The following is a 24,804-nucleotide window of genomic DNA, read 5'->3' as shown; positions in this document are numbered from 1 at the left end:
GCGGCCAGGGCAGGAGCCGGCAGCACCCCAGTGCCTCCAGCAGGGGCAGGGCCGGTGCTGGGGCGGGCAGGAGCCTCCCACCCTGCCTTCCTCAGCCATGCTATTTAACCTCTGCTATTGGAAACGCCCCAGCAGGTTTTGTACACAGCAAGGACAGTTGAGGCTGCAGGGCCGTGGCTTGGCACTGCCCCGTTGGCAGTGCTGACCTCCAGCTCCACCGCACACCCGGTGCCCAAACCTCTCACTTGCCAACCCGGCCCAGCAGCACCGAGGAAGGGGAAACCCTGTCCCGGTTCTTCTCCTATTTCTGTTCCTCCTGCTGCCCCCACCAGCTGTTTCTTGACTGCTGCCATCCCTCCCCGACCCTGCCCATGTCTCAGGGCCCCTCGTGCACAGGGCAGGAGAGAGGGGAGGTGAAACCCCTCCAGGCTGGGGTTTTATGATGGCTGAGGTGTCTCCAGACGCCAGGGAACACACAGAGGTGCTGGATTTCTGCAGGAATCCACACAGAATGTGGGGGCTGTGCTGGAGATGTCAGCCCCATGCAGCAGTGCCAGGACCCCAAGGTGCAGATGCCGGGTCCCAGTTGCTGCCAGCTCTGTCCTGAAGCTGCCCTGGCCAAGACAGGGCAGGCAGGGCTGGGCAGTGCTGAATCCTCAGCTGAGGAGCGTTTTCCTAGTGCCTGCTGGTGCTGGAGGCAGCAGCTCTGTGCCAGCCACAGTGCCCAGAGCCCAGAGCTGCCCACGGGCAGCACAGCTCAGTCCTGCCCACAGCTGTGGTGGCAGAGCAGCCAGGCAGGAGGGAGGGGCAAGCTCCAGCATGTGCTCAGGATCTTGGGGACACCTTGGGATCTTGGGAGCTCTGCAGTGCCTCCCTGCATTTATCTGCTGAGCGAGTGGGTAAGGAGGAATAAGGATTGACCTGCACTTCGTGCTGGGCCTCCTGGCCCCCTCCTTTGCTCTGCCATGTCCCCAGGGGACAGCAAATGCTGTCAGCCACAGGCAAAGAGCTCTCTGTTCCTCCCCCATCATGGGATTTGGGCTCACAGACAGGACTGGGAGCACTGGGGTCTCAACCCCCCCAAGCTGGGCCGTGCTGGACTCTCACTGTTGCTTTCTCTCGGTCTCAGCCCCACCACTGGGGCTGGCCCAGCCCCTGCCCCACAGACCCCCAGCCCTGGGGGTCCTGCAGCATGGCTGGGGCTGTCCAGGGCTGTTCCCAGGGCTGTCCTGGTGCCCAGGGGCCACTGCAGCTCTGCAGAGCCGGTGCCTTGAGGAGCCACAGGGGCTGCGCCCGGAGCCGTTTGTGAAGCTTGTTAGACACAGAAGAAAGAGCATGTTTGTCTCTGCTTTAACACATTTGTGCATTTTCCTCCTGAAGTCTGTGGTTTGGTTTCACCTTCTTCTTTTTGTGAACTTAACTGGAGAAAATGTTTTGGGAGGTAAAAGACGTTTTATTTTCAGAAAATGAGAAGTGTCCTTAAGTGTCTCTCTCTGTCTCTTACATCCTTTCCTCCCTCTCATCCCTGCCCTTCCCCACTCCTCCCCCTTCCTTCCCAGGCAGAAGGTTACCAACTTCCTTGTCAGGAGCAAACCACTGTAATAAATTTTGCAGTTCATTTAAAATGGCAAACTTTGTATTTTTTGGCTGTCTTTCTAACCCTGGTGGTTGGTGCTCGGCATGGGGAGGGCTGGGTGTTTGTGGGTGCACTCCTGGGGTGTCACCTGCCTTTGTGGGACTGGGACAGCATGGCTGTGGCAGGGGGCTGCTGCTGCCTTTGCTTCTGGGCACTGGGGACCCCAGATTGGTTCACAGTGCTCCTGGGAATTGCCACAGTGACTCTTAAAGTGTTTTGCAAGTGAGTGCAGGAACAGCAACATTTGTGGGCAATTAGTGGTCCTTGCACCATGGCCAAACCCCCATCTCTGGGCTCAGCCACACAGAGCTGGACATGAGCCCCTTCCCTTGGACACAGTGCAACAAGGAGAGGAGGTTGTCTTTAAAATCAGCATTTACTGTTGTCATAATCAGCAAAACCCACCACATTTTCTGTGTCCTAAACTCTACAGAGGTAATAGGAGGAGAGGGAAGGAAAGCAGCACCCAGCTGGAGACGGGCCAGGCCAGCCGGGCAGGAACCCAAGCAGGAGCAGGGAGAGGATTTTTGTCCTAAGCAGCAGAAGATGCTATTGATGTCAGCTGGTGCAGAAAAGGCTTGGGGCCAGCTGCTGGCTTCCCTAATGCATGTGCCTGTCCCAGCCCTGCCCCAGCTCAGGGTGCTCCCATCCCCACCACCGTGGGACCGTGGGCACTGCCTGGGCACGGCTGCCCTGGGCAAAGCTGGGCTTGTCCCCATCCCACTGCTCCAGCTCCCCCAACAGCAGCAACGAGAGCCATGCCCTGCAGTGCCAGTGCTGCCAGCAGGGACAGGGACAGCGGTGGCAGAGCCATGCCCTGCAGTGCCAGTGCTGCCAGCAGGGACAGGGACAGGGGTGGCAGAGCCACAGCCCTGCAGTGCCAGTGCTGCCAGCAGGGACAGGGACAGGGGTGGCAGAGCCATGCCCTGCAGTGCCAGTGCTGCCAGCAGGGACAGGGACAGGGGTGGCAGAGCCACAGCCCTGCAGTGCCAGTGCTGCCAGCAGGGACAGGGACAGGGGTGGCAGAGCCATGCCCTGCAGTGCCAGTGCTGCCAGCAGGGACAGGGACAGCGGTGGCAGCGCTGCCCAGGACAGCCCTGGCTGCCCTTCCAGGGGCTGCAGGAGCCGTGGGGAGCCCAGAACACAAGTACCCACCCGGGGGAGGAGCAGGGCAGTCATCAGCAGCAGACAAAGCCCCAAGAGACCCCACACTGGCCCTGCCTTGGTCTGGCCCGTGGGGCTGGGAAGGAGTGCAGGGTGACAGCTCTGCCCGGGCTGGAAGCTCTCCAAGGGAAGCCAGCTCCTCCAACCTGCCATCCTTCCTGCTGGAGGAGCCTCTACACTGCAGGCTCAGCACCCAGAAACTTCTCAGAAACCTAAAGCAAAAGAGAGAAGGTCTCAGCTCTGCTGGCAGCAGGGGAGGGCAGGGATCCCTCCCAGGCCTGGGGGAGAACTGGTGGGACCCCACAGCCCCAACCTGCCGCAGGGCAGAGCTGTGGGTGCAGCTGGCATGGGCTGGCACAGCCAGCCCTGCCTGCCAGTGGTACAGCTCTGCCACCCCAGAGACCCCCTGTCCCTTTGGGGGTCCTTGTGACAGGGACCCAAAGCAGTCTCCATGCACAGGGCCATGGCTGTAGGGAAACCTCCTCTCCCCTGTCAGCCTGAGCACAGGACCCAGTGCTGGGAGCATGGGACAATGAGCTTTAAATGGCATTTAGGGACAACAGCAGCTCTGCCGTGGCAGGAGTGCCAGTGCCCCGTGGGCTGCTGCTCCTCCCCAGGGTACACGAGGGACTGCCCAGGAAGGGCCTTGGCACCAGCGCTGATCCCACCACGGTCACCCAGCAGGGCTGGCATGGACGGGGTCCATTTCTCCCCGTGACACTCAGGTGCTTTTCTGGCTTTGAATCCCAAAGACTCACAGATTCCTTATTATTTCAGTCCAAGCTTATGGAACACAATATGGTGAGAGTTGCAGAATTACTCAGTATCGATCAGTGGAAGGCTGGGCTGCACAGACAAGATCCATGTTGCTATGTGTGGCTTAGCAACATATAAATGTATTCAAACAGAATAATGAAATTATCGTGGGGAAACAAAGCAGCCATCACTTGAGGAGATGGAGGATGTGGAGGCCTCTTGGAGCCCTTGTTTGTCAAGACAAGGAAGATGGGACTTATTGTTTGTGCAAATATGTGAACCGCCCCAGCCATGCCCTGCTCACAAAATGTGTGTAATGAAGGCAGGCAGGGCTGGCTGCACAGAGCAGCTCCCTACAGCTGCCTGGAGCTCATTACTGCAGAACTGCTCCATGGACTGAGCCCTTGTGGGGGGAGGCCCTCCTGGCTCTTGCCACAGCCACGCTGCAAAACTCCCCATTTCCCTGGCTCTGGCCTGGCACTCACCTGGATTTCATCCACCCTTATCCTCACCCATCCCACCTCCCACCTCCCCATGGACCCACTGTCTGTCCCTCCACTTGGAGCCACTGCAACACCCAGGGTTCTCACAGGAGTGTGGCTGAGGCCCTGGAGCAGAGAGGTGCTGGACCCCTCCCCAGACCCAGCACAGCTTTCCTGGGAGACACAGGTGGAACAGGGAACACCTTTCCTGTGTCTGCCACAGCTCCTGCTGGCAGCAGCACCATTTTCATCAGCTGGCTGGCAGCTTTCAAATAAAGATATCTGGGGCTAAACACATCTCTTTTCATTAAACTGTTTGGGAGAGAACAAACAGAAGTGGGACAGTGTCTGTGCTGGGATGGTCTGTCCCCATCCTGGCACCCGAGGGCTCTGCAGCGCTTTGCTGTGTGAGCAGAATGTGAAGGCACAGGCCTGGGTGAGGCTGAGCTGCCCTGGGCCCCCCAGCACCCCTCAGCTGGGCATTGCAGCCTTTTGTTATCTGCTCCCATGGCTGGAGGCTCTCTGGCAGAGCCTGGAGCAGCGGGGGCAGCACCACTGCACGAACACAAGAGTGAGAGGAGAGCTCTTCTGCATCGAGACCTTCTCCTTCACCCTGGGCTCAAGGATTGCCCAGCCCCGGGGGCAGCCTGGGGGCTCAGGGGGTGCACAGCACTCCTTCCACCCTGGGCACAGCCTGGGGGCTCAGGGGGTGCACTGCACTCCTTCCACCCCGGCACTCCCATGGCACTGAGCCCAGCCTGGTGTTCCATCACCCTCTGTGCAGACCTGGGCTTCCAAAAACACACTGAGGGCTCACCTGAGGAAACAAAACCAAACTAAACAACCCACATCTTTGCACAGCTGGAGTTTAATAACACACGTGGGCTATAAGATATGCAGCAGAAGGTGAGGGTGGGTGGACAGAGCACAAATGGCCGTGGTGGGTGCAGGTGTTGCTGCCTCTGAGACCCCACTCCTGCCCGAAATGCCGCTGCAGCATGGTAATATTCCAATAGCTGCACAGCTACTCTGGGTGTTTCTGCCTTTCCCATGTGTCCAGTGTGGGGAGGAAAGCTGCACTGCTGCTGGGTGGCACCGTCTCGAAAATAGCCTGAGGATGCCCTGCTTAGACACTTCATGTGGAACAAAATCAGAGACCTGCTACTGCACTGCTTGCCTTGACAAAAGAAAATGTCACCGTGCAGAAAAAATATGATCACTGCACCCCTGGTGTGTCCTCACTGCACTGTCCACCTGAGGGTCCCCACCCAGAAGCAGCACTGGGAGTACCCAGCAGTGGTTCTTAGAGAAAATAAAGTGAGATATGCTGCACTTATATTCTGAGGAGCTGGGGACTTGCCCAAAGCCAGGCTGGGAAGCTGAGGAGGTGGCAGGGAGCTGCCATCCAGCAGAGGGCTGGGGCTTAGGAGGGATTTCTGGTTTTAATTCTACCCACCTCCATGGTGACATTGGCCTTTCTACAACCTGAAACAGAAGAAGCTAAATGGCTGCTTTTAAGCTCATAAATCCAGCCCTGTCTGAATACCCACCTTCCGCAGCTTCCCTTCTTTGGGAAGCACCCACCAGTGCTTTCTGCCACAGCTGCTGGTTTAAAATAGCCCAGGGCAGAAAGAGCTGCTGCCCCCTGGGACAGCCCAGGCCCTGCCTCAGAGCAGTGGGGCTGGGGGCAGGCAGAGAGCTCAGCACCAGGAGCCTGCAGGGCCCCTCTGCCCCCTGCCCCTGCCCGTGTCCCCCAGGAGCTGGGGCAGACAAGGGTGGGCAGCAAGAAAGGTGCAGAGACATGGGCAGAAACCAGGCAGGGGCCCTGGGATGGGACCTTTGGCTGATCCGCAGTGCTGCCAGGAGAGGCAGTGCCACGGGCAGGGCTGCTGGGGCTGCACAGCCTGTCCCCCATCTGCTCAGGGGACACAGATCCCACAGCCTGGCCAGGACAGCACCCACCAGGGCAGTTTGGAAACAATGCTGTCCTGGAGCCTGAGCAGAAAGCAGCCGCCCTCTGGGCAGCCCTCCAGCACACAGCCACAGGAGCCAGCACCACCAACAAAAACTACAGAATGTGATGGAGGCAAACCTTACCTGAGCATTTGAACGCCGTCAGCTCCACGGCCTGGAAGAGGAGAGGAGGTGTTAGCAGAGGGTACAGCTCTGGTGCCTTTGCTGCTGGCTGCCCCCAACACATCCCTGGGGCCAGGCAGGGCTCCCCAGAGCCCACCCACCCCCTGTGCCTGCCCAGGAACCAGAGCCTTCGTCCCAGCCCCAGGGACGGGCACCCAGCAGAGGGTCCCCGGACCCAGGCGCACCTCTCAGGGTGAGGAGCTGACACCCTGCTCCTAACACCCGCTCTGGGGACCCTGCCAGCCCCGTGGGCACCCACCAGGCTGGATGCCATGCTGGACACCACAGGAAAAGCCAGGAAAGGATGAGGGCACCCCTGTGCTGCGGTGGGAAGAGCCCACACAGTCTGCACTCCGTGTTCAAAGGGTGGTAATGCTCTGGGAGATGTGAAATTCCTACTCCCAGTCCAACAACAACAACAAAGATCACCAAACAACATTTACAAAAGCTGAAACACGAAGAACATCTTGTCTGTGTTTGTATCTCCATTTGCTCAGTGTTTTGTCATTTTAAGTGTTTTCAAACGCCTTTAAGTAGCATCTTCTCTTCATCCAAACTATTGTGCAGCTGCCAGTGACATTCTGAGTGTACTGCTCACTGTGACTCAGCCAGGGAGCAGGGAAACAGCCTGGCTTACATAACTGAGGGCACTGACAGCAGCCCCAGCCCCCTGCAGCACAGGGCACACCCAGAGGGCACAGGTGTGCCCAGCACTCTGTGTGCCCAGCACTCTGTGTGCCCAGAACTGTGCCATGCCCAGCACTCTGTGTGCCCAGCACTTCCATGCCCAGCCCTGCCGTGTCCAGCACTGCCATGCCAAGAACTGTGCTGTGCCCAGCCCTGTGCCGTGCCCAGCCCTCTCCTATGCCCAGCCCTCTGTGTGCCCAGCCCTGTGCCCAGCCCTGCCATGCCCAGCCCTGCCATGCCCTGCCCTCTCCCATGCCCAGCTCTGCCCTGGGAGCTGCAGCAGCACCAGGAGCAGCCCCAGCCCTGCAGCACCTGCCTTGGCCAAGCAGGGAACCAGCACATTAAAAATGCAGTGTTTGTGCACAGCAAAGCCCCCAGTGACCCTCACAGGAGGGAAGCACTTTCTGTCTGTGCCTGCTGAGAAATGCCACGGCCTTGGCATTCAGGGGATCTGCTGCTCCTGCTGCCCCTGCCTCAGGGATCTCGGGTCCTTGGGCTCATCCCTGGGGCCCACGTCCTGCGCCTGTGCCAGGAGCTAACCCTGACCCTGGCTCACCCAGCCAGCACCTGTGCCTGGGAAAAGCATCACCTGAGAGAGCCCTGGTGCTTTACAGCACAGGGGGCCTGGTGCTGCAGCATTAACCACAATATAAATCATGAGAAATGGAAATATGGATTTTACTGAGTGGCTCCAGAACGATATGCCAGCTGTAGAAGTATTATCTATTGGATAAATAAGAGCTGTCTATGTGACATAGGTTTTCAAAGGATAAATATTAGAGAGGGAAAGAGAGATCCTTCAGTGAGAGACTCATGAAAGTAGTGCTGGATTTTATTCTGAGGGAATTACAGCTCTTGTATGTCAAGTACACAAGGACTGATGATCATTTCAAAAGCAGGAGATGGAAGTGGGAGCAGAGTAGTCAAATTTAAATTGTTCCCTGCTTTAGGCCGTCCTTGCTGAGCTCTCCATCCCATGCAGGCAGCACAGCCCTCCTGGCAGAGGTGAGACTTGCCCATGGCACCTGCCCCACTGCCTGATTCAATCTGCTGTCCTTGGGAAAGCCTCCTGCTCGATCCATACCAGCCCCAGCCTAGGGCTTTATGGCCCAAATTCAGCAGCACCTCGTGCTCTTCTGGGGCCCTGCTCTGAGCCCCCTCCTGGCTCCCCATGGGCTCAGGGTGAGCCTTTGCCTTGGAATTTGGCTGAATTTGACACAGAAGTGTTCTGGGCCCACTTCTCTCCCTGTTGTCCCCCTGCCCAGGCTCAGGTGGTGTCCCCACAGAACTGCTGTGCTCTGGCAGGGTGCAGGTGAATAACAGGAGCTGTTACATACCGGTCTCTCAGGTGACATGATGGATGAAATGCCCATGGGAATTCTGGCTCCAAAATTTCCTAAAGGGTGAAGCAGCACAGTGAGTTCATAGACCAGAGAACAGAAATATTCCTGCTTTCCCAAGAACTTGGTGCTTTGTGTCCCCCACTGAAGCAGAGACCAAACGGGTTTTCTGCATCACTGCACCCACAAACTGGTTGGAAAATGCAAAACCTTTTTGCCCCAAAGCCAAAATCCCTATTTTCAACTGTCACCTTTGCCTCTCCTCCAGAAAATTAATTTTCAGATGCTGAGATGGATTTTTGCCTCAGGAGAATGCAACGCTGCCTAAGATGCTGATGAGACCACCCAGCCTGGGATAACAACAATCCTCTCACCTCTGCTGGTGATGCTCTTCACTGGAGGGTCTCTGTGCACAGGGCTTGGCAGGGCAGTCTCAGGGGCAGGACTCAGCCTCCCCATGTCCCAGGAGGTCGTGTTCCTCGGGCTGGATAAGTAGTTGATGGGATGAGAGCAGTTCTGGAACGACAGGCAGGAGACACAGGACAGTGAAAGTTGCAATGAGCCTTTGCTACACACAGATCCGACTTCAAAGATGGATTTCATCATCACTGCTTTGGCTCCCATCCCACCCTGGCAGAGCAGGCTGCTGCCTAATAGGGGATAGGCTATCTTAGGGTCTGTGGTGTCCAAAAAGACCACAAAGAAGGCAGACAAAAATAAAAAAATAAGATTTCTTTCCATCATCCTCTCCTCAAAGCAGACCCACAGTACAGCTGGGACCCTCCTCTGGTGGGTGGCTGATGGATGAAGAGGCAGCAGGGATTCCTCCCAGCTTACTGTGAATGAGAGGGCTTTCTTCTTGTCCTTCATCCTCTGGATGGCATTCCTCACCTGCAGCAGAGCAAGGACATGAGAGAGGCCACAGCAGCTCCAGCACAGCTGGAGATGCTCCAGCAAGTCATGGAGAAAAAGTAGCCAGGGCTCCAGCAGCACATGGGGCTGTGCTGCCACTGCCAGAACCCAGCTCCCCCCAGTGCCAACACAGAGCTGCTGTGACCAGGGACTGAACCCATCTCTTACCTCACTGTTATAGACAGCATAGACCAGGAATATGTACAGGCCCTGGAAGGGACAGAGCAGAGGAAGGGTCAGAGATGCACGGCTGGTTTGTGCTCCTCCGCACAGGGAGGAGCAAAGGGGCTGAGGAGCCCTGGGGTGGGTGAGGCTGGCACAGAGGGTGGGCACAGCCCAGCAGGGACAGCCAGGCAGGGGAAGCCCCCAACACCTGAGACCAGGCTGCTCACAGAGCTGCTGTCACATGCCAGGAGAGGGGCAGAGAGCAGTGGCACCTCGGGCACCGCTGGGCACAGCTGTGTGAGGGACGTGCCCAGAGCGAGCCTTGCCCGGGGGCCACAGCCTGGGGCTAATTACAGCTCCAGACCCACGGTTCTGGCCTTAAGGCAGCCCTATCTGGCCCACCAGATTTATGTTGTATCTGTGGGTGTTTTGTTATCGCAGCTAGATAAATCAGCTGCAGCAGGAGATGCAATCCATCTTGTCTGCAACGAGCCCTGCTCTCATCTGCGAGCTCTTGGCAGGCCATGGCAGCGGCCCCTGGCACCGTGCCCTGACCTGTCCTTCAGCCAGCAACGCTGCTCACTCCCCCAGACCAGATTTCTGGCCAGCCTTGCAAGGCAGGTCTTCCTTGAAGGAATCATTCTGGATGAGCGTGGGGAGGGGCCGCGGGGAGGGCGGCTGGGAGCAGAGGAGGAAGGAGAGGAGGCCCAGCTGCAGCAGAGGCTGGGAGCAGAGAGGCAGCTCTGGGGGAGCCCCTCCTGCCCCCTCCCCTTCCACCCTGCTCCTGCCCCTGCCCCTGCCCCTGCTCTGCCCCACAGCACCACGGGCTCCCTCCTGCTGCTCAGCCCCTCTCTGGGTTCCTGCACTGCCTGGCTGCAGGAGGAGCTGTCATGTTTGGTGCCAGCACACAGCGCAGCCCTGAAGTCAGGCTGGGGCTGCTGCAGACAAACAGAAAAGAGTCAAACAAAAGCCAACCCCAGCCACAGAGCAACTGCGCAGGACCCACACGTGAAGGAACGCTCTGGCCTCAAAGGAAATTCCAAGTGATCCATAGGAAGTAAGCAAAGGGGCTGAAACAGGATGGCTTTCTCTCAACTCTGAAGCTTCTCACCAGCATTTATTTCTCCTCTGGGGAGATCTGCAGATTGTCCTGAACTTGTTAATGAGGGGATGTGTGCACATGGTGACAGGGCCACCACGGGCTGGGGTTCACCTGGCAGAGCGGGGCCAGCTCCGGGCTGGAGACAGCCAAGGGTGCCAGAGGGGAGCACTGCAGGCCTGGGTACAACAGGGGCCCATTTCTATTGAAACAGAAGGAAAATGGGAGATGGGTTGCAAAACTCTGATCCCAGTGGTTTGGAGGGCAGGGCCCAGTTGCTCTCTTGGCTTGGATCCCCTGGAGAAGGATTTGCCCTCAAGCACTGGGCAAGGGACCCTGAATACGCAGTGCCAAGGGCTGTGACAGTCCAGGGAGTGCCCGTGGGCACCTCTGGTGAGGCTCAGCCCCAGCCCCAGGGCTGGGCTGCCCCGTGCTCAGCCCTCCCTGCTCCCACCTGCCTGCTGGGAACTCCCCCTTCCCTCAGACTGTGCTGGGAGCGTGGTGTGCAGGGGTGTGCAGGGATATGCAAGGGTGTGCAGGGCTGTGCAGGGATGTGCAAGGGTGTGCAGGGGTGTGCAGGGGTGTGCAGGAATGTGCAAGGGTGTGCAGGGCTGTGCAGGGATGTGCAAGGGTGTGCAGGGGTGTGCAGGGGTGTTCAGGGGCATGCAAGAGTGTGCAAGAGTGTGCAGGGGTGTGCAAGAGTGTGCAGGGGTGTGCAAGTGTGTGCAAGAGTGTGCAGGGGTGTGCAAGGGTGTGCAGGGGCGTGCAAGACTGTGCAGGGGCGTGCATGAGTGTGCAAGGGTGTGCAGGGATGTGCAGGGGCGTGCAAGAGTGTGCAGGGGTGTGCAGGGGTGTGCAGAGGTGTGCAGGGATGTGCAGGGGCGTGCAAGGGTGTGCAGGGGTGTGCAGAGGTGTGCAGGGGTGTGCAGGGATGTGCAGGGGTGTGCAGAGGTGTGCAAGGATGTGCAGGGGCGTGCAAGGGTGTGCAGGGGTGTGCAGAGGTGTGCAGGGGTGTGCAAGGGTGTGCAGGGGTGTGCAAGGGTGTGCAGGGATGTTCAGGGGTGTGCAGGGGTGTTCAGGGGTGTGCAGGGGTGTTCAGGGATATTCAGGGGCGTTCAGGGGCGTGCAGGGGTGTGCAGGGGTGTGCAGGGATATTCAGGGGCGTTCAGGGGTGTGCAGGGGTGTGCAGGGGTGTTCAGGGATATTCAGGGGCGTTCAGGGGTGTGCAGGGGTGTGCAGGGGTGTGCAGGGGCGTTCAGGGGCATTCAGGGGTGTGCAGGGGTGTGCAGGGGTGTTCAGGGATATTCAGGGGCATTCAGGGGTGTGCAGGGGTGTGCAGGGGTGTTCAGGGATATTCAGGGGCGTTCAGGGGTGTGCAGGGATGTTCAGGGATGTTCAGGGATATTCAGGGGCGTTCAGGGGTGTGCAGGGGTGTGCAGGGGTGTTTAGGGATATTCAGGGGCGTTCAGGGATGTGCAGGGATGTTCAGGGGCGTTCAGGGATATTCAGGGGCGTTCAGGGGTGTGCAGGGGTGTTCAGTGCTTCTCTAGCTCCATCTACAGCTCCCTTCTCTCAAGGTCTGCCGGCCTCTGTTGATGCTTTGGCTCGCAGGTGCTGAGCACACGTTCCAGGAGGTTTTGTCACCGCGTGTCCCTGGGTTCAGATATCCCCAGGCCCTGGAACAGCCCCAGGCCCAGCCATGTCCTGCAGCAGGGGCTCATTCCCCAGGTGCAAACTGCAGGAGGGATGCCTGCCCCATTTGGCTGCACAGGTACCATGTTAATTACCCATTATACGAGCAGATAAAAACTCTAATGAGTTTGTAACTGCCAATTTGGAACCACGCTGATGTGAGAAAAACTAGCACAAGAAACAAAATCTGAACTGGAAACCCGTGGCACCGGCAGGACCCTGCCAGAGAGGGCCGTGCAAGGTCTCCAGAGTCATATTTTGTATCTTGGAAGGATGAAATGAGTTTCCTCGGACAAAATGGCCCAGTGCCTGGGGAAAGCTGGGCTGGCTTCAGAGCTCAGGTGTCCCTGGCTGCAAGGACAGGCAGAGTGCCCTGCAGGTGCCAGCCTGGCCGTGCCCTGGCGCCCTGGGCACCCACGTGGGGCAGGACTCACCTGGAGGGAGTTCAGCACGATGAAGACATAGGCCCAGACGATGCTGAGGTGCACCAGCAGCCCACAGAGCCAGGTGAGCCCCAGCACAGGCAGCAGCACCAGCACGGGTTTGGCCGTGGCCCTGGTGGGAGGGAGAGCTCAGGGTTACCCGGGCACATTTCAGGGATGGAACGCTGCAAGACAGGAGCTGTGGAACAAATTCCTCTGCAAACAAAATAAGTTAAGACAGGAAAAACCAAATATTTCACCTCCCAGACCCCAGTGTGCCAGCCCTGCTCCTCATTTATCACTGCAAGTTAGCAAGAAGGGAGCTCTTTGACGTCATCAGCCACGAGAAAACAGCTATTTCCCCCCAATTTCTGCTACAAGGAGGGTTTCTCTATTTGTTTTATTTGCACATGGATGTCACCCTGCCCTCCAGCAATGCCCTATCTTTGTGCTTCTGTAAATTTGGGAAAATTTATTTATGCTACAGGGGAACAATGCGTGTCTAGCAGGGGTATCCGGCGCCAGCTAACAACAATAAAAATTCACAGAGCATGATAAAGTAATGACTCAGACAGCAGTTTTTTAGAGGTCTCTCAGTATTGACTGATTACAGAAGTCCCCACTGCCTCTTCCCCTGTGTGTGTAACCCCCACCAGCCTTACTTTCAACCCACCAAGTCCCAGGCTTGGATTTCTGCAGGCACTGCCAAGGGTCTCCTGTCCCAAAGGGGTGAGAGTCAGGAGTGTGAGTGCAGATGGAGACCAGCACTGGTTCCCTAAGCTGAAGGTGCTGGCTGGGCTTCTCATCTGGGGGTAGAGACTGTCTTTGGGTGGGACACAGATACCCTGGGGGAGAGAATCCCTGCTGCCCCTGCTGCTCTGGCTCTCACAGCTCACTGTCTCTCACTCGGCTGAGCCTCTCTGGCCAACCTGTGCCAGTGCCTCAGCAGCTTCACTGGAAAGGATTTCTTCCACGTATCTAACACTACCTCACAGATTTCACACCCAGGGCAGCCCAGCTGGGAGAGCCAGGCCCTTCCCTGCTCACCAGAGCTGTGTTCCAATCTGGCTCTCCAGGCTGCTGTTGGGTGTCAGCATCTTGGATCTCCTGCGGGCGCTGGCCACGGTCACGGTCACCACGCGGAGCAGCACCAGGCTGTTCACCTGCCAGGGACAGAGCTGGGCTCACTGACATCCTGCAGCCTCAGCTCCACAGGGGGAGGCTCCTCTGCTGGAAACTGGGGTCAGAACTCGGGGACAAATGTCACTGCCAGGAAAGGCTTCACAGAGCTCTCTGCACAGGTGTGAAATCTGGGAAACTTATCCCAAAACTGCTCCTACAGAGCTCTTCCCTGTTAAAGGTGTGTTCTGGACCCCATGAACATTGGACCTTTTTCTGCTGCTGTGTTTTGTGTATTTCAAGGATGCAGATATTCCTGTATTAAAATCAGACCTTTAGCTAAGGCAATGTCACACAGCACATTCCTAACTGAACAGCCAACCAAGGACTGGTCAGCAAAATTTTCTTAAAACACTTTTTCCTATCAAAAAGCTTTTTTGATTAAAGAGATTTACTTGTACTGCAGAAGTCTATATAAAGCAAAACAACACTTTTCCTCTAAAAGCAGCAGGCAGAATGAGCTGCACCCCTGACTCTGCATTGCTTTTCTGGGAGCAGCCCCAAGGGAGTCCCCCCTTCCCAGCAGGGTTTGGCACTTACAGCCAGGATGAGGAGCACAGGCCCCACGAAGGCCCAGATGACGTTGGTCTGCGCGTTCAGCCAGCAGTGGTTGGCTGCCACATACTTGTTAAAGGAACTGGCAAGGGTCACCCCCACGATGAGGACTGGAAGCCCTGCAGAAAAACCCACGGGTTAAACCCTGGGAAAGGCAGAGATGCCCCATGCAGGGTGCTGTGCACCAGACAATTGCTTCAAAACCCCCCTGACCAGACAGACTTCAGCATGAGCCTCCAAAACCCCACAAGCAACATCAATCCTCTGCAGCTGAAATCTGTCCTGGCTCAACACAGGCAGATTTACAAGCTGTCAGCATCTGTCTCTGAGGTATAAAGCATCCCAAGTCCTGAGTCCTGACCAAAGCAATTTATTCCTCAGATTGCTTTTTTAACAAAATGGACAATCAAAGACATAAACCAATCCAAAATACTTGAAGTGGTTGCCCAGTGTCCAACGAGGTGTGTGCTCCTTGAGCAGCACATCCTTAAAGAGGCCCCTCTTTGACACAAATCTCAGCTTATTCATATAATTCTATGTCCCTAAAGGGCTCCCTCAGAATAAAAGATGCCTAGTGAGGAACACATTTATATTTAATTACTATCAAACAACAGTGATGCTCTCCAAGAACAAGAACTTACCATAAATCTCCTCCTCCATTTTTTCTTTTTTTACTGAACTCCTGGATTTAGAAGTATAACAAATGCTGCTCAACTTATATTTTAAGACTAGCAATTTGACAAATAATTCCAGAGAGCCTCTGCAGGGCACTGGCGCCCAGTTCTCATATTAAATTAAATCAAACAACTGTGTATATCTCCTATTAAAACTTTCACTAGAAAAGGAAAAGAGTATTTTCCTGAGGAGCCAAGGCAGAGGAGTGTGCAGATACCCCAGCCTGTCATGTAGTAGAACTTCATTCTCCTGCCTTCACTCATGTTGACTGCCACCACTTTGCTCCAGAGGAGAAGCCCCTCCACCAGCATCCATGAGAAGGCTGCCATGAAGAAGAGGTGCAGGAAGGCAGTGACCATGAAACACAGCACCTGGAGGGACAGAAACCACACTGCACAATATAGATTTGTGCATCTCCAAACAGAGAGACACTTCTACCAGTTACAGGTAATTAATAAAAGGGTAAGGTGATTAGACTTTAATTTATTTAAGGGAATTAATAAACACTTCTGTTCTCTTGCTCTGACAGAGGCACTGGAGCCTGGCCACGTGGGCTGAATGGGCCATTCCTGCTGAGCTCACCTGGTTGGGCTTGGCCAACTCACTGACCATGAGCAGAGCTTCCCCTGCAGCCAGGGCAAGGATCAGGTTCTTGTGCACAGTCGTTCGTTCACTCTTGGGGACACTGGGGAGGGACAGAGGGAGCCCTGAGCTGCAGCCACACAAAAGGTTCCTCCCTGTCCCCTCGGGCTGTGCAGGCCTGCCTGGGCCACTTGCGGTCCCTCTGCCACTCCCTGCAAAGATGACAGTCAGAGGGGCAGAGCACAGCCCTGCTGTGCCAGCCCTTGGTGCTGGGGACACTCTTGGGTGCAGCTGCTGAGCCCTTGGCCAGCTCCAGGGCACAGGCAGGGAGGGAGAGGTGGAGGGAGCCCCTGCCATGCTCACAAGGCAGACCTCTGTGCTTGCCAAGTGACACAGAAGGGTTGGCAATCAAAGAAATAGTCCTTGCTCCATTTATTTTATAAAAATTAATTCTAGCAGAGCAGCTTTTATAGTAAACATCGTTAGTAATTGATAGAAACCTTGCCACAGACATGCAGGTGTGTGCACAGATCAGTGAGCATCCCCACAGAAACAGCCGGGGCTGAGCCCCTCTCCAGCCAGCAACAAGAACTCCCCTGTACCACCGAGCAGCTCCCAGCTCTTCCCACACACCTGCCCCACCCCACGCTGACAAAGGACACTCTGAGAAAGGCTCAGAAAGGAGGAAAATATCAAGTAGAAAATACAGGGAAGGCTGCAAGTGCCCAGGCTTTTCTTACCCAACTACCAGGAACAAAATGAAGGTGACCATCAAGGCACAGAAGGAAACTCCACATCCAATGAAAGTCAAAGTCTGCAGGGTGAACTCCTCCTTGCTGGTCCTCTGCTCCACACATGAAACGACAGAAGACTCAAATCCCTCCTGAGTTAACCCCACCAGCTGGCAGTGCCAGCACCCACCCAGAGCCAGGCTCCTCACTCACCTCCATCTCATAGACCTGCAGCAGGATGGCAAAATTGGTGGTGTGGTTGCAAAAACAGGCAGTGGAGTCTGGGAGAGACTTGGCCACAGAGCAGCCAGCTGTGGACCACATCCCACCAGCATCTGGGCTGACGTGCAGCAAAAGCAGAGAAAACACAGGGAAATTACCCTTCACTTCCACAGAAAGCCAGGGCACAATGGGAATTGCAGTGTCCCAGAAAAGGCCGAGTTTAAAGGAGGAAGATGAGGATATCAGAAACAGGTCTTCACCTGGACTTCCCTTTGGTTCACCCTTTGTCTCAGCAGCTTTGCCTCACCCCGCAGGCACACAATGAAAACAGATCTGGTGTCAATGTGCGCATTAAAGAGTGGAGTTCAGCCATGACAGCTTCAAACAGAGCCCAGCTACTGCATGGCTCTGGGAAGGGCTCCCTGCACAGCCCCTTCACTGAGAGCAGCCCTGGGCTGGCTGTGCCCAACTCTGCCACCAGCTCAGCCTGCCCCAAACCCAGCATGGTGCCCTGCTCCCCAGGACAGGCCTGTCCCAGCCCAAGTTTTTTTTCACTTGAATGACTTAATTACCAATCTATAATATATCACAGCCTCAGTGTTCTCACCACAGGGACATCCAGCAAAAACACCTCCCAGTGCCAGGCAGGATCTATGAGGCTGGGAGTCCTGCATGTCTTTGGGTCAGCCCTGCATCTTGGGCTGACTCTTCTTTGCCACAGGTAACAACCATAATTAACTAGGGCTTTCCATTTGAGCTGGATATACCTCATTAAAGGTCACTTGCTTGTGAGTGACTTCTCCAAAGGAAATCTTCCCAGGAAAGCATTCTGCTCCCCAGACAGGGGATGTCAGCACACAAAGGAGGCGAAAAATTCCAGATCTCTACTCTTACCATTACATTTATATTGAGATGTTTGGTTTTCCAGTGCAAATAAAAAGCTCGTAAATCTAGGGACCTGAACCGAGACAAGGCACCTGAGGCTGAAGTTCCAGAAGGCACAGACGGGCCCCACCAGAGTATTGGGCAGGTCCTGCAGGCAGAGAGGGGAGAGAAGGGGTCACACAGGCACTCCCTGCAGGACACGGGGCGCAGTCACTGCCCCGGCTGTGACGGCTCTGCCAGAGCAGGACAAGCACAGCGTCGGGGCAGGGACAGCCCCTTCCCAAAGCTCGGGGACCGTGCCGTGCCAGGACAGCCGGGTGGAGCCGTGCCGTGCCAGGACAGCCGGGCGGGGCCGTGCGGTGCCAGGACAGCCGGGCGGAGCCGTGCCAGGACAGCCGGGCGGAGCCGTGCCGTGCCAGGACAGCCGGGCGGGGCCGTGCCAGGACAGCCGGGCGGGGCCGTGCCAGGACAGCCGGGCGGAGCCGTGCCGTGCCAGGACAGCCGGGCGGGGCCGTGCCGTGCCAGGACAGCCGGGCGGAGCCGTGCCAGGACAGCCGGGCGGGGCCGTGCCGTGCCAGGACAGCCGGGCGGGGCCGTGCGGTGCCAGGACAGCCGGGCGGAGCCGTGCCAGGACAGCCGGGCGGGGCCGTGCCAGGACAGCCGGGCGGGGCCGTGCCAGGACAGCCGGGCGGGGCCGTGCCGTGCCAGGACAGCCGGGCGGAGCCGTGCCAGGACAGCCGGGCGGGGCCGTGCCGTGCCAGGACAGCCGGGCGGAGCCGTGCCGTGCCAGGACAGCCGGGCGGGGCCGTGCCAGGACAGCCGGGCGGGGCCGTGCCGTGCCAGGACAGCCGGGCGGGGCCGTGCGGTGCCGCTGGCAGCGGGCACAGCCCGGGGTACCTGGGCACGGTGCTGCAGGCGGTAGCGCACGGCCGTGCTGATCTCCTGCTGGTCACTGAGCAGGGTGGCTGAGATCACCGCTGTGCCCACCGAGGTGCCCAGGTACCTGCCGGGGAAGGAGCTGCTCTCAGGCACAGGAAGCACGAACGGGATCTCCCGGGGTACCGGAACGGCTGCGGGGATCCGGGTGCTGCCGAGGGCCGGGCACGGGGCACAGCGGACCCTGGGGTACCGGGCACAGCCCCAGCGCTTCCCGTCACTGCGGCGGGCACCGGAGCATCCCCAGGGCTCCGGCGGAGCGGCTGAGCCGTGCGCGGGATGCGCGGGCGGCCATCCCCACCTAGCGTCCGGAGCTCCGGGAGCGCAGCGAGCCCAGAGCCACCGTCCAGGGACACCTTGTGCCAGCCGGGGGCACCTGCAGCAGCCCCCGGGGGCTCTGTGCCCCGCACCCCGGCAGAGCCGGTGACCCGCGGGACCAAAGGCACACAGGACACCCCACGGGGCAGCCCCGGTGCGAGGGCCGAGATGGATCGGGATGAAGCTGACCCCAAAACCCCGGCACCAGCTCAATGCAGATTTGAAAACGAGCCCTTCCGTGGCGCTGAGGGCAGCCCTGGGGTGCGGGGGGCTCAGTTTCACTCACTTCTGTCCCACATCAGGGGCAGCCGTGTCCTGGGCCACAGCACTGCTGGACAGGCAGCGCTGCAGGGAGCCGTAGCCAAACCACATGTTCTTCACTGTGACTCTGTGCAGACCTGCAGGGACAGGGACAGGGACAGGGACAGGCACAGGGCAGCGCTGGACACCCCTGCCCTCCCTGGGGGTGATGCTGGGGGTCCAGAACGCCCTCAGCTCCGAGCTGTGTCTCTAGAGGGGCTGTGCAGATCCTCTCCCCCACAGCCCATCTCCCTTTTAGCAGGAGTGTCCCCTCCCCACGCCTCTCCAGACCTCATGTGGCCAAGGTAAGGAGTTTGTGGCACTAAGGAAGGCCATGCAGAGGTACCGGGGGAGCTCAGGTGTGGTTACAAACCTCTGGATTTCAGCCTTTGCATTTCTTCCGCGGGAACTTCAATGAAGTCGTGCCTGCCCTTCTCAGGGGTCTGGACCATGTAGGCCTCATCACTCAGCTGCTGCTCGCTCAGCTCCAGCTCCCTCACCTCCATCCCTGTGCAGAGGTCAAATCAGGTGCTGAACCAGGGTTCAGCCTTCCTCCAGAGCCACTGCTGCAGCAAAGTACCACAGGGACACTGGACCCAGCCAAGGCCAGCCAGGACCCACAGCAGCAGCAGCAGCAGCAGGCAGGTTCCTTTCCTTGCAAACCAAGAGCATCTGGGCTCAGCTTCTCCCATGCCCAAGGGTTTCTTACAATGCTCTTGCAATCCACAGCCTGAGAGGTGCCCTCACACTGTGACACCCTGCACAGAGGAAACGGGGAGCAGGCTGCAGGGCTGGCAAGAGTGAGCCAGAGGAGCAGAGGAGCCAGGAGTGGATTTGGGCTGGGAACCAGACAGGGTGACTGATCTGGGTCTTGGTGAGATGCCCTCCAGTGCCACTCACCAATATTCCCATGTTGGATCGTGATCTTTGTCCTCTCTGTGGTCAGCAGTGGGACCAAGAGTGACACCATTCTGTCACAGAGCTCAACCACAGCCATGGGCCCCCTGATAACCTGCAAAGGCAGAGAGAGCAATGGAAATCAGCACCTGTACCATCAGCCCTCCCTCCCCACAGCTCACAAGAGTTCCCTTAAACGTTTGGTCCTTGGCAGAAAAAAAAAAAGAGAAGTTGAGACTCAAGGACAGCACAAGAGCCCGTGGTGGTGCAGCAGGCCAAGGAGGAACAGGTGAGGCACACAGCACCACACTGGTGACACCAGTACCTGGCTGATCAATGACCACGTCCCAGTGTTCTGCTCTTCCAGAATTAACTCTGCTACTTCCATGTAATACTGGCCCAACTGCTCCAGCATCTCCAGCTCATCTCCCTCCTGGATTTCCAAATCTGAAACTTGCTTTAGTAATTGAAGGACTGCAAGGAGGTCAGATGGCTCAAGCACGGGCACTTCTCCTTCTCTCAGAACACTTGCCAAGATATCCAGAGCATCCAGAGCCACAGAGAGGTTCATGTCTTGCACACCACTCATGAAGACACTGTCAGGAATCTGTCATGGAAAAGGGGGTTTAGTCCAGTGCAGAGCCCTGACTCTCCCTGATCCTCAGCTGTGCCTTGGCAATGCCCTGCATGCCCCTGCTGGCACCAGGACCTATCTGGCCAAGCAGGAATATCCTGGGGGAAGGGATCTCTTGTCCTCTGTGCAATGAGTCAATCTGAAGCAACGCTGCTTGTTTGATCACAGCAGAAGTTACAGCTGTGTTGGTCACAATCTCCAACAGCAGCTCAGGAAAGGTCCCAGGCAGAACTGCTGGCAAGGTGACCTCAAACAGCTCTAGGTGCCAACACACCCACCCCAGCAGCTCCTGCCTGCCCCAGGTGCCAGCTGCCCCTGCTGGGGCTGCAGGACTCACCACAGTCCTCACTGCAAGGGTGTTCACACGGCTGGCAAGCGAGTGGCTGGACTCCAGCTGAGCTCTTTTCAGCTGCCAGTATGCATCTGGGGACAAACCAGAACCACAACCACTGCTGAGGTGTCCCACAGCGTGGTTAACACATGCCACGTTCAAAGCCTGGGCAATGGTCCTCAGATGGTGGCTAAGTCTGCAGGACAGGCAGGACAAGGAGACTTCACAGCTGCATTTTATTTTTAGCACAAGATCCCATCTGGAGAGACAGTTTCACACTCCCTTTCTGCCTCTCCCCATGCTCCCCTGGCCAGCGAGTCTGGGAATGCCTGGACTGGGAGGCACTGACAGCCCTGCACCCAGAGCCATGCAGGGTGTGCCACCACTGCCCAGCCCAGCTGGGGAAGCGCCAGCCCCAGAGGGTTTTGCATGTGACCCCTTCAGAGCAGGGGCCTCCCCATCCCTGGCCACCAGCCCAGCCAGGACCTCCAGGAGTCTGAAGCAATGCATGAATAACTAACAGATGCTGTACCCTTGCTGTAGTGACAGATGAAAGGCAAAGGCTGCAAACAAGATGCATAACTGAATCCACTGCTGCCAACTTCCAAAACTCTGCATTCCTCCACAGGCCCTGTGGAAACACACACAGACAGAGCGGTCTCCTGGGGACACGGCATCCCCAGCAGGCATTGCCTTTCCTGGAAGCCCTGGCACAACAAATGCTCTGGGCTGTGCCTGCAGAGCCAGGATAGCGGCCACAAGGACACTGAGACTTACCTGGGCAAAGAAGCTGCAGGGCCACTGCCTGGATAGTGCTCTCCACTTCCAGGGCATTGGAGCTCCACCCAAAAACCAGGTCCTGCTCTACCACCCAGCAGGAGCGAACTTTCTCAATGTGCTCGGTGCTGAGGACTTTGTGCCAGATGTGCAAGTCAGTGATGTTCCCACTGAAGGACTCCTTTGCCCTGAAGGTGCCCCCCAGGGAATCCTGGTCCTGCCCAATGATGAAGGTGCCCTGGCCAGAGATGGCCTGGGGGGCACAGGGTCCCACGGAGCACAAACCACTGGCTGCTGCCCTCCTCTTCCCATCAGCATAGATGGCCCAGGTCCCGTTGTCCTGCTGCCAGGTCACACAGAAGTGATGCCACTGCCCATCAGCACGGAACACGGGCAGGTAGGGGGAATGGTGCCCGTGGACAATGAGAGCAAACCGAACAAAGCCCTCCTCATCCACAAAGCCACGCAGCTGGAACTCGTTGATGAAAGCAGGCACAGCGTAGGAGAAGATGGTGGCAATCTCCTGGCTCCTGGTGTCCCACTGCAGGTGGGCACAGGCTGTGACAGCAGGCAGGGCCGGGAAGTCAGAGAGCACCTTCACATATTTTGTGTCTGTTTTGTCTCTGAATACCAGGACTGGGACAATGTGGCCACCTAGAAGGAGAAATTTCAGTCAGCAGAAAGGAAGAAGCATAGGCCAATAAAGTGACAATAAAAAAACCAAGGGACAATTTCTCCAGTCATATTTTTCAGTATGAAAGCACCTCTCAATAGCCCATGTCCACTTATACTCACGTCTCCTCTTTGTTTTGTGCAGCACACTGTCCCTTTCCTTTAGCCAGACAGAGCCTCTGATGTGGTGGGACTGCAGCAGTTTGCTGAGGGAGCCTCGTTCACTGTCCTGGGGTTCAAGGAGCAGATGGGCAAAGTGCTGCTCACAGTACCTGTCAGCTTGCCACCAGTCCAGAGCAGCGCCCACATATTCATATGTGTGTCCTGGGGTCTCAATTGTGACGGGAGCAAAACCTGGAGGAAGACACACACACAGCCTGGGGAAACAGAAAGCCTCTCCAGCCCACAGTTAAAATCACTGCCTCGTGCACCTTGGGAGAGCTGCTGGCAGGAGCTCAGGTCCCCATTCAGCCGTTGGGCACAGTGTGACAGAGCTCAGACCACATGGGACATGAACTGAGGGGTGCTGTGGCTGCTCTCTGCCCAGGGCTGGAGCTGGGCACACGCCTGTGGGACACACAGACCACGCTCAGCTCAGCACAAGGGAAAAGCTCACTCTGCTATGCCTAGAGATGGCCCTCAGAAAAGCTTGTTCAAAGCAGCTATGCAAAAACAACTTCACTTGCTTTATCCCCGAAAAGCTCATCTCAGCTTTTGCACTTGCAGATGCAATTTTCAGGCCCAAAATAATCTGTTTGATTTGCAGTTGCAGTGGGGCACAGAGCAGCAGCTGAGCAAACAGCCTGGCAAATACCAGCTCTGCGAACAACATTTTAGGCACAAAACAGGGTAACAGAAAAAGTTTCTTTACCTTTGTTTGCACCACCAGACACCTTTTTTTTTCTCTGTGCTGGATATTGCTTGTAAAACACATAGAGAGTGCTGATAAAAACACTAACCTTTAGAAGTCTGGTTCTTGGCAAGGGTTGCAAAGGCAAGGAGACTCCTGGACAGACTGACCTGGTGGAGAGGATGTGTTGTAACATGCAGAGAAACCCAGAATAAAATAAAACCCCAAACACCCAGAATAAAAAAAAAAAAAAACAAACCCCAGTAATACTTACCAGAAAGCTGAAGAAGCAAGAATCATGTCTCAAGTCTCTCCTAACCATGCTGACCAGCTGGGAAGGTTTCACCCTTTGCTAGAATAAATAAAGTATTACTGGAGATGCATCATGGAGACAGAAGCACTCTGCAGAAATGGCATTCCCTGACAATGCTGCTTTCCTCAGAAAGTCTCAAAACAAAAAGGAGAAAATTACTCCCTCTGAAATACCTGTCCTCAATAGTATCTTATCCAAAGAATTCCCAGATCTTCTCGAAGACCTTAAGGTCTCAGTTTAACATTTGTTTGCAGCATATAAAATAATTAAGCATAAAACACAGAGATGTGTGATATCAAGGAACAGGCAAGACCGCAGAGCCTCTTCATCTGCATTAACTAAATAAAAAAGCCACCATAAATGGCATCATTAAACTGTGTTGCATCACCGTCAGCTTTTCTTGTTGCCTTTAAAACCTGCAGGACCAGAGCACCAGAGCAGACCCTGCAGAGCAGCAAATCCAGCCTCCGTGAGCCCAAACACAGAGCCCAGCACCACGGAGCCATCCCGGGGAGCTCAGGGCTCGGCAGCGATCCCCCATCTCCCCACCCCTGCCCCAGGGGGAGCAAACTCCGAGTGCAGACAGTAAAAAGCCCAGTAAAATCATAGATGAGGCACGTAAAGACACAGGATGGAAACTGGCAACGCCAATGCAAACAAGCCCCGGCGCTCCGGGCACCGGCACCGCCGGCTGTGAGTGATCTCTGCTCCCCGCGGGCTCTCCCCTGGCGCTGTAAAAGCGCATTTAAGCACTTTGCTGCTAAGGGACTTGGGAGATCCGCTCTGCAGCCCGGGCTCTGGGCTCACAGTCTTCCAAAGTTCAGCGGAGACTTTGGAAACACCCAGCACAGCTCTTGGCCCTCCAGGGAAAAGTATAAATCTGATGGGTGAGAGGGAGCCATGGCTTTGCCGATCTCCCTCTCCTCAGCCCGCACCCGTAGCCTCAGGTGTCCTCTTCTCCAAGGAGGGCCCTGGAGATGGTGCGGACGAAACCTGGGACCCGCTTTGGGCAGAAAAACGGGGCAGTGGGGAGCGCCCGGTGTCCCTGCGGGGAGAGCCCGGTGTCCCAGCGGGGAGAGCCCGGTAACCCAGCTGGGAGAGCCCGGTGTCCCTGCGAGGAGAGCCCGGTGTCCCTGCGGGGAGAGCCCGGTGTCCCTGCGGGGAGGGCCCGGTGTCCCAGCGGGGAGAGCCCGGTGTCCCTGCGGGGAGAGCCCGATGTCCCAGCGGGGAGAGCCCGGTGTCCCTGCGGGGAGAGCCCGGTGTCCCTGCGGGGAGAGCCCGGTAACCCAGTGGGGAGAGCCCGGTGTCCCTGCGGGGAGAGCCCGATGTCCCTGCGGGGAGAGCCCGGTAACCCAGTGGGGAGAGCCCGGTGTCCCTGCGGGGAGAGCCCGGTGTCCCTGCGGGGAGAGCCCGGTAACCCAGCGGGAAGAGCCCGGTGGCTCAGGGCACCCCGGGT

The 24,804-nt window shown here is 57.1% G+C and overlaps 1 protein-coding gene across 1 annotated transcript; it reads right to left on the bottom strand.

Annotated features, from left to right (window-relative positions):
- Positions 1-4,923: 4,923 nt before the first annotated feature.
- On the bottom strand, positions 4,924-23,357 carry ADGRD2 (adhesion G protein-coupled receptor D2). The gene is made up of 25 exons (XM_066563176.1): positions 23,310-23,357; positions 23,145-23,205; positions 22,309-22,539; positions 21,514-22,167; positions 21,269-21,367; positions 20,743-20,828; positions 20,097-20,378; positions 19,775-19,886; positions 19,248-19,382; positions 18,861-18,972; positions 18,218-18,323; positions 17,413-17,468; positions 16,427-16,553; positions 16,223-16,326; positions 15,483-15,585; positions 15,118-15,271; positions 14,211-14,344; positions 13,539-13,654; positions 12,504-12,624; positions 9,282-9,323; positions 9,039-9,092; positions 8,576-8,717; positions 8,199-8,257; positions 6,136-6,166; positions 4,924-5,171 (listed from the first exon to the last, which is right to left on the bottom strand). The coding sequence occupies exons 1-25, from the start codon at positions 23,355-23,357 to the stop codon at positions 4,924-4,926; spliced, it is 3,417 nt and encodes a 1,138-aa protein (XP_066419273.1).
- Between the last annotated feature and the right edge of the window lie 1,447 nt (positions 23,358-24,804).

The sequence above is a fragment of the Molothrus aeneus genome, chromosome 19, assembly GCF_037042795.1.
Source record: "Molothrus aeneus isolate 106 chromosome 19, BPBGC_Maene_1.0, whole genome shotgun sequence".
In the NCBI taxonomy this organism is placed as follows: domain Eukaryota; kingdom Metazoa; phylum Chordata; class Aves; order Passeriformes; family Icteridae; genus Molothrus; species Molothrus aeneus.
Note: the sequence above shows the minus strand (reverse complement) of the source record. Positions and strands in the feature narration are given on the sequence as shown.

Coding starts and splice junctions, on each gene's coding strand:
- ADGRD2 (XM_066563176.1), bottom strand. CDS start 23,357: ATGGTTAGGAGAGACTTGAGACATGATTCTTGCTTCTTCAGCTTTCTG. Junction 19,887..20,096: donor CGTGGTCATTGATCAGCCAG/GTACTGGTGTCA, acceptor CTGCCTTTGCAG/GTTATCAGGGGGCCCATGGC. Junction 16,327..16,426: donor TGCAGGTCTATGAGATGGAG/GTGAGTGAGGAG, acceptor TGTGTGGAGCAG/AGGACCAGCAAGGAGGAGTT.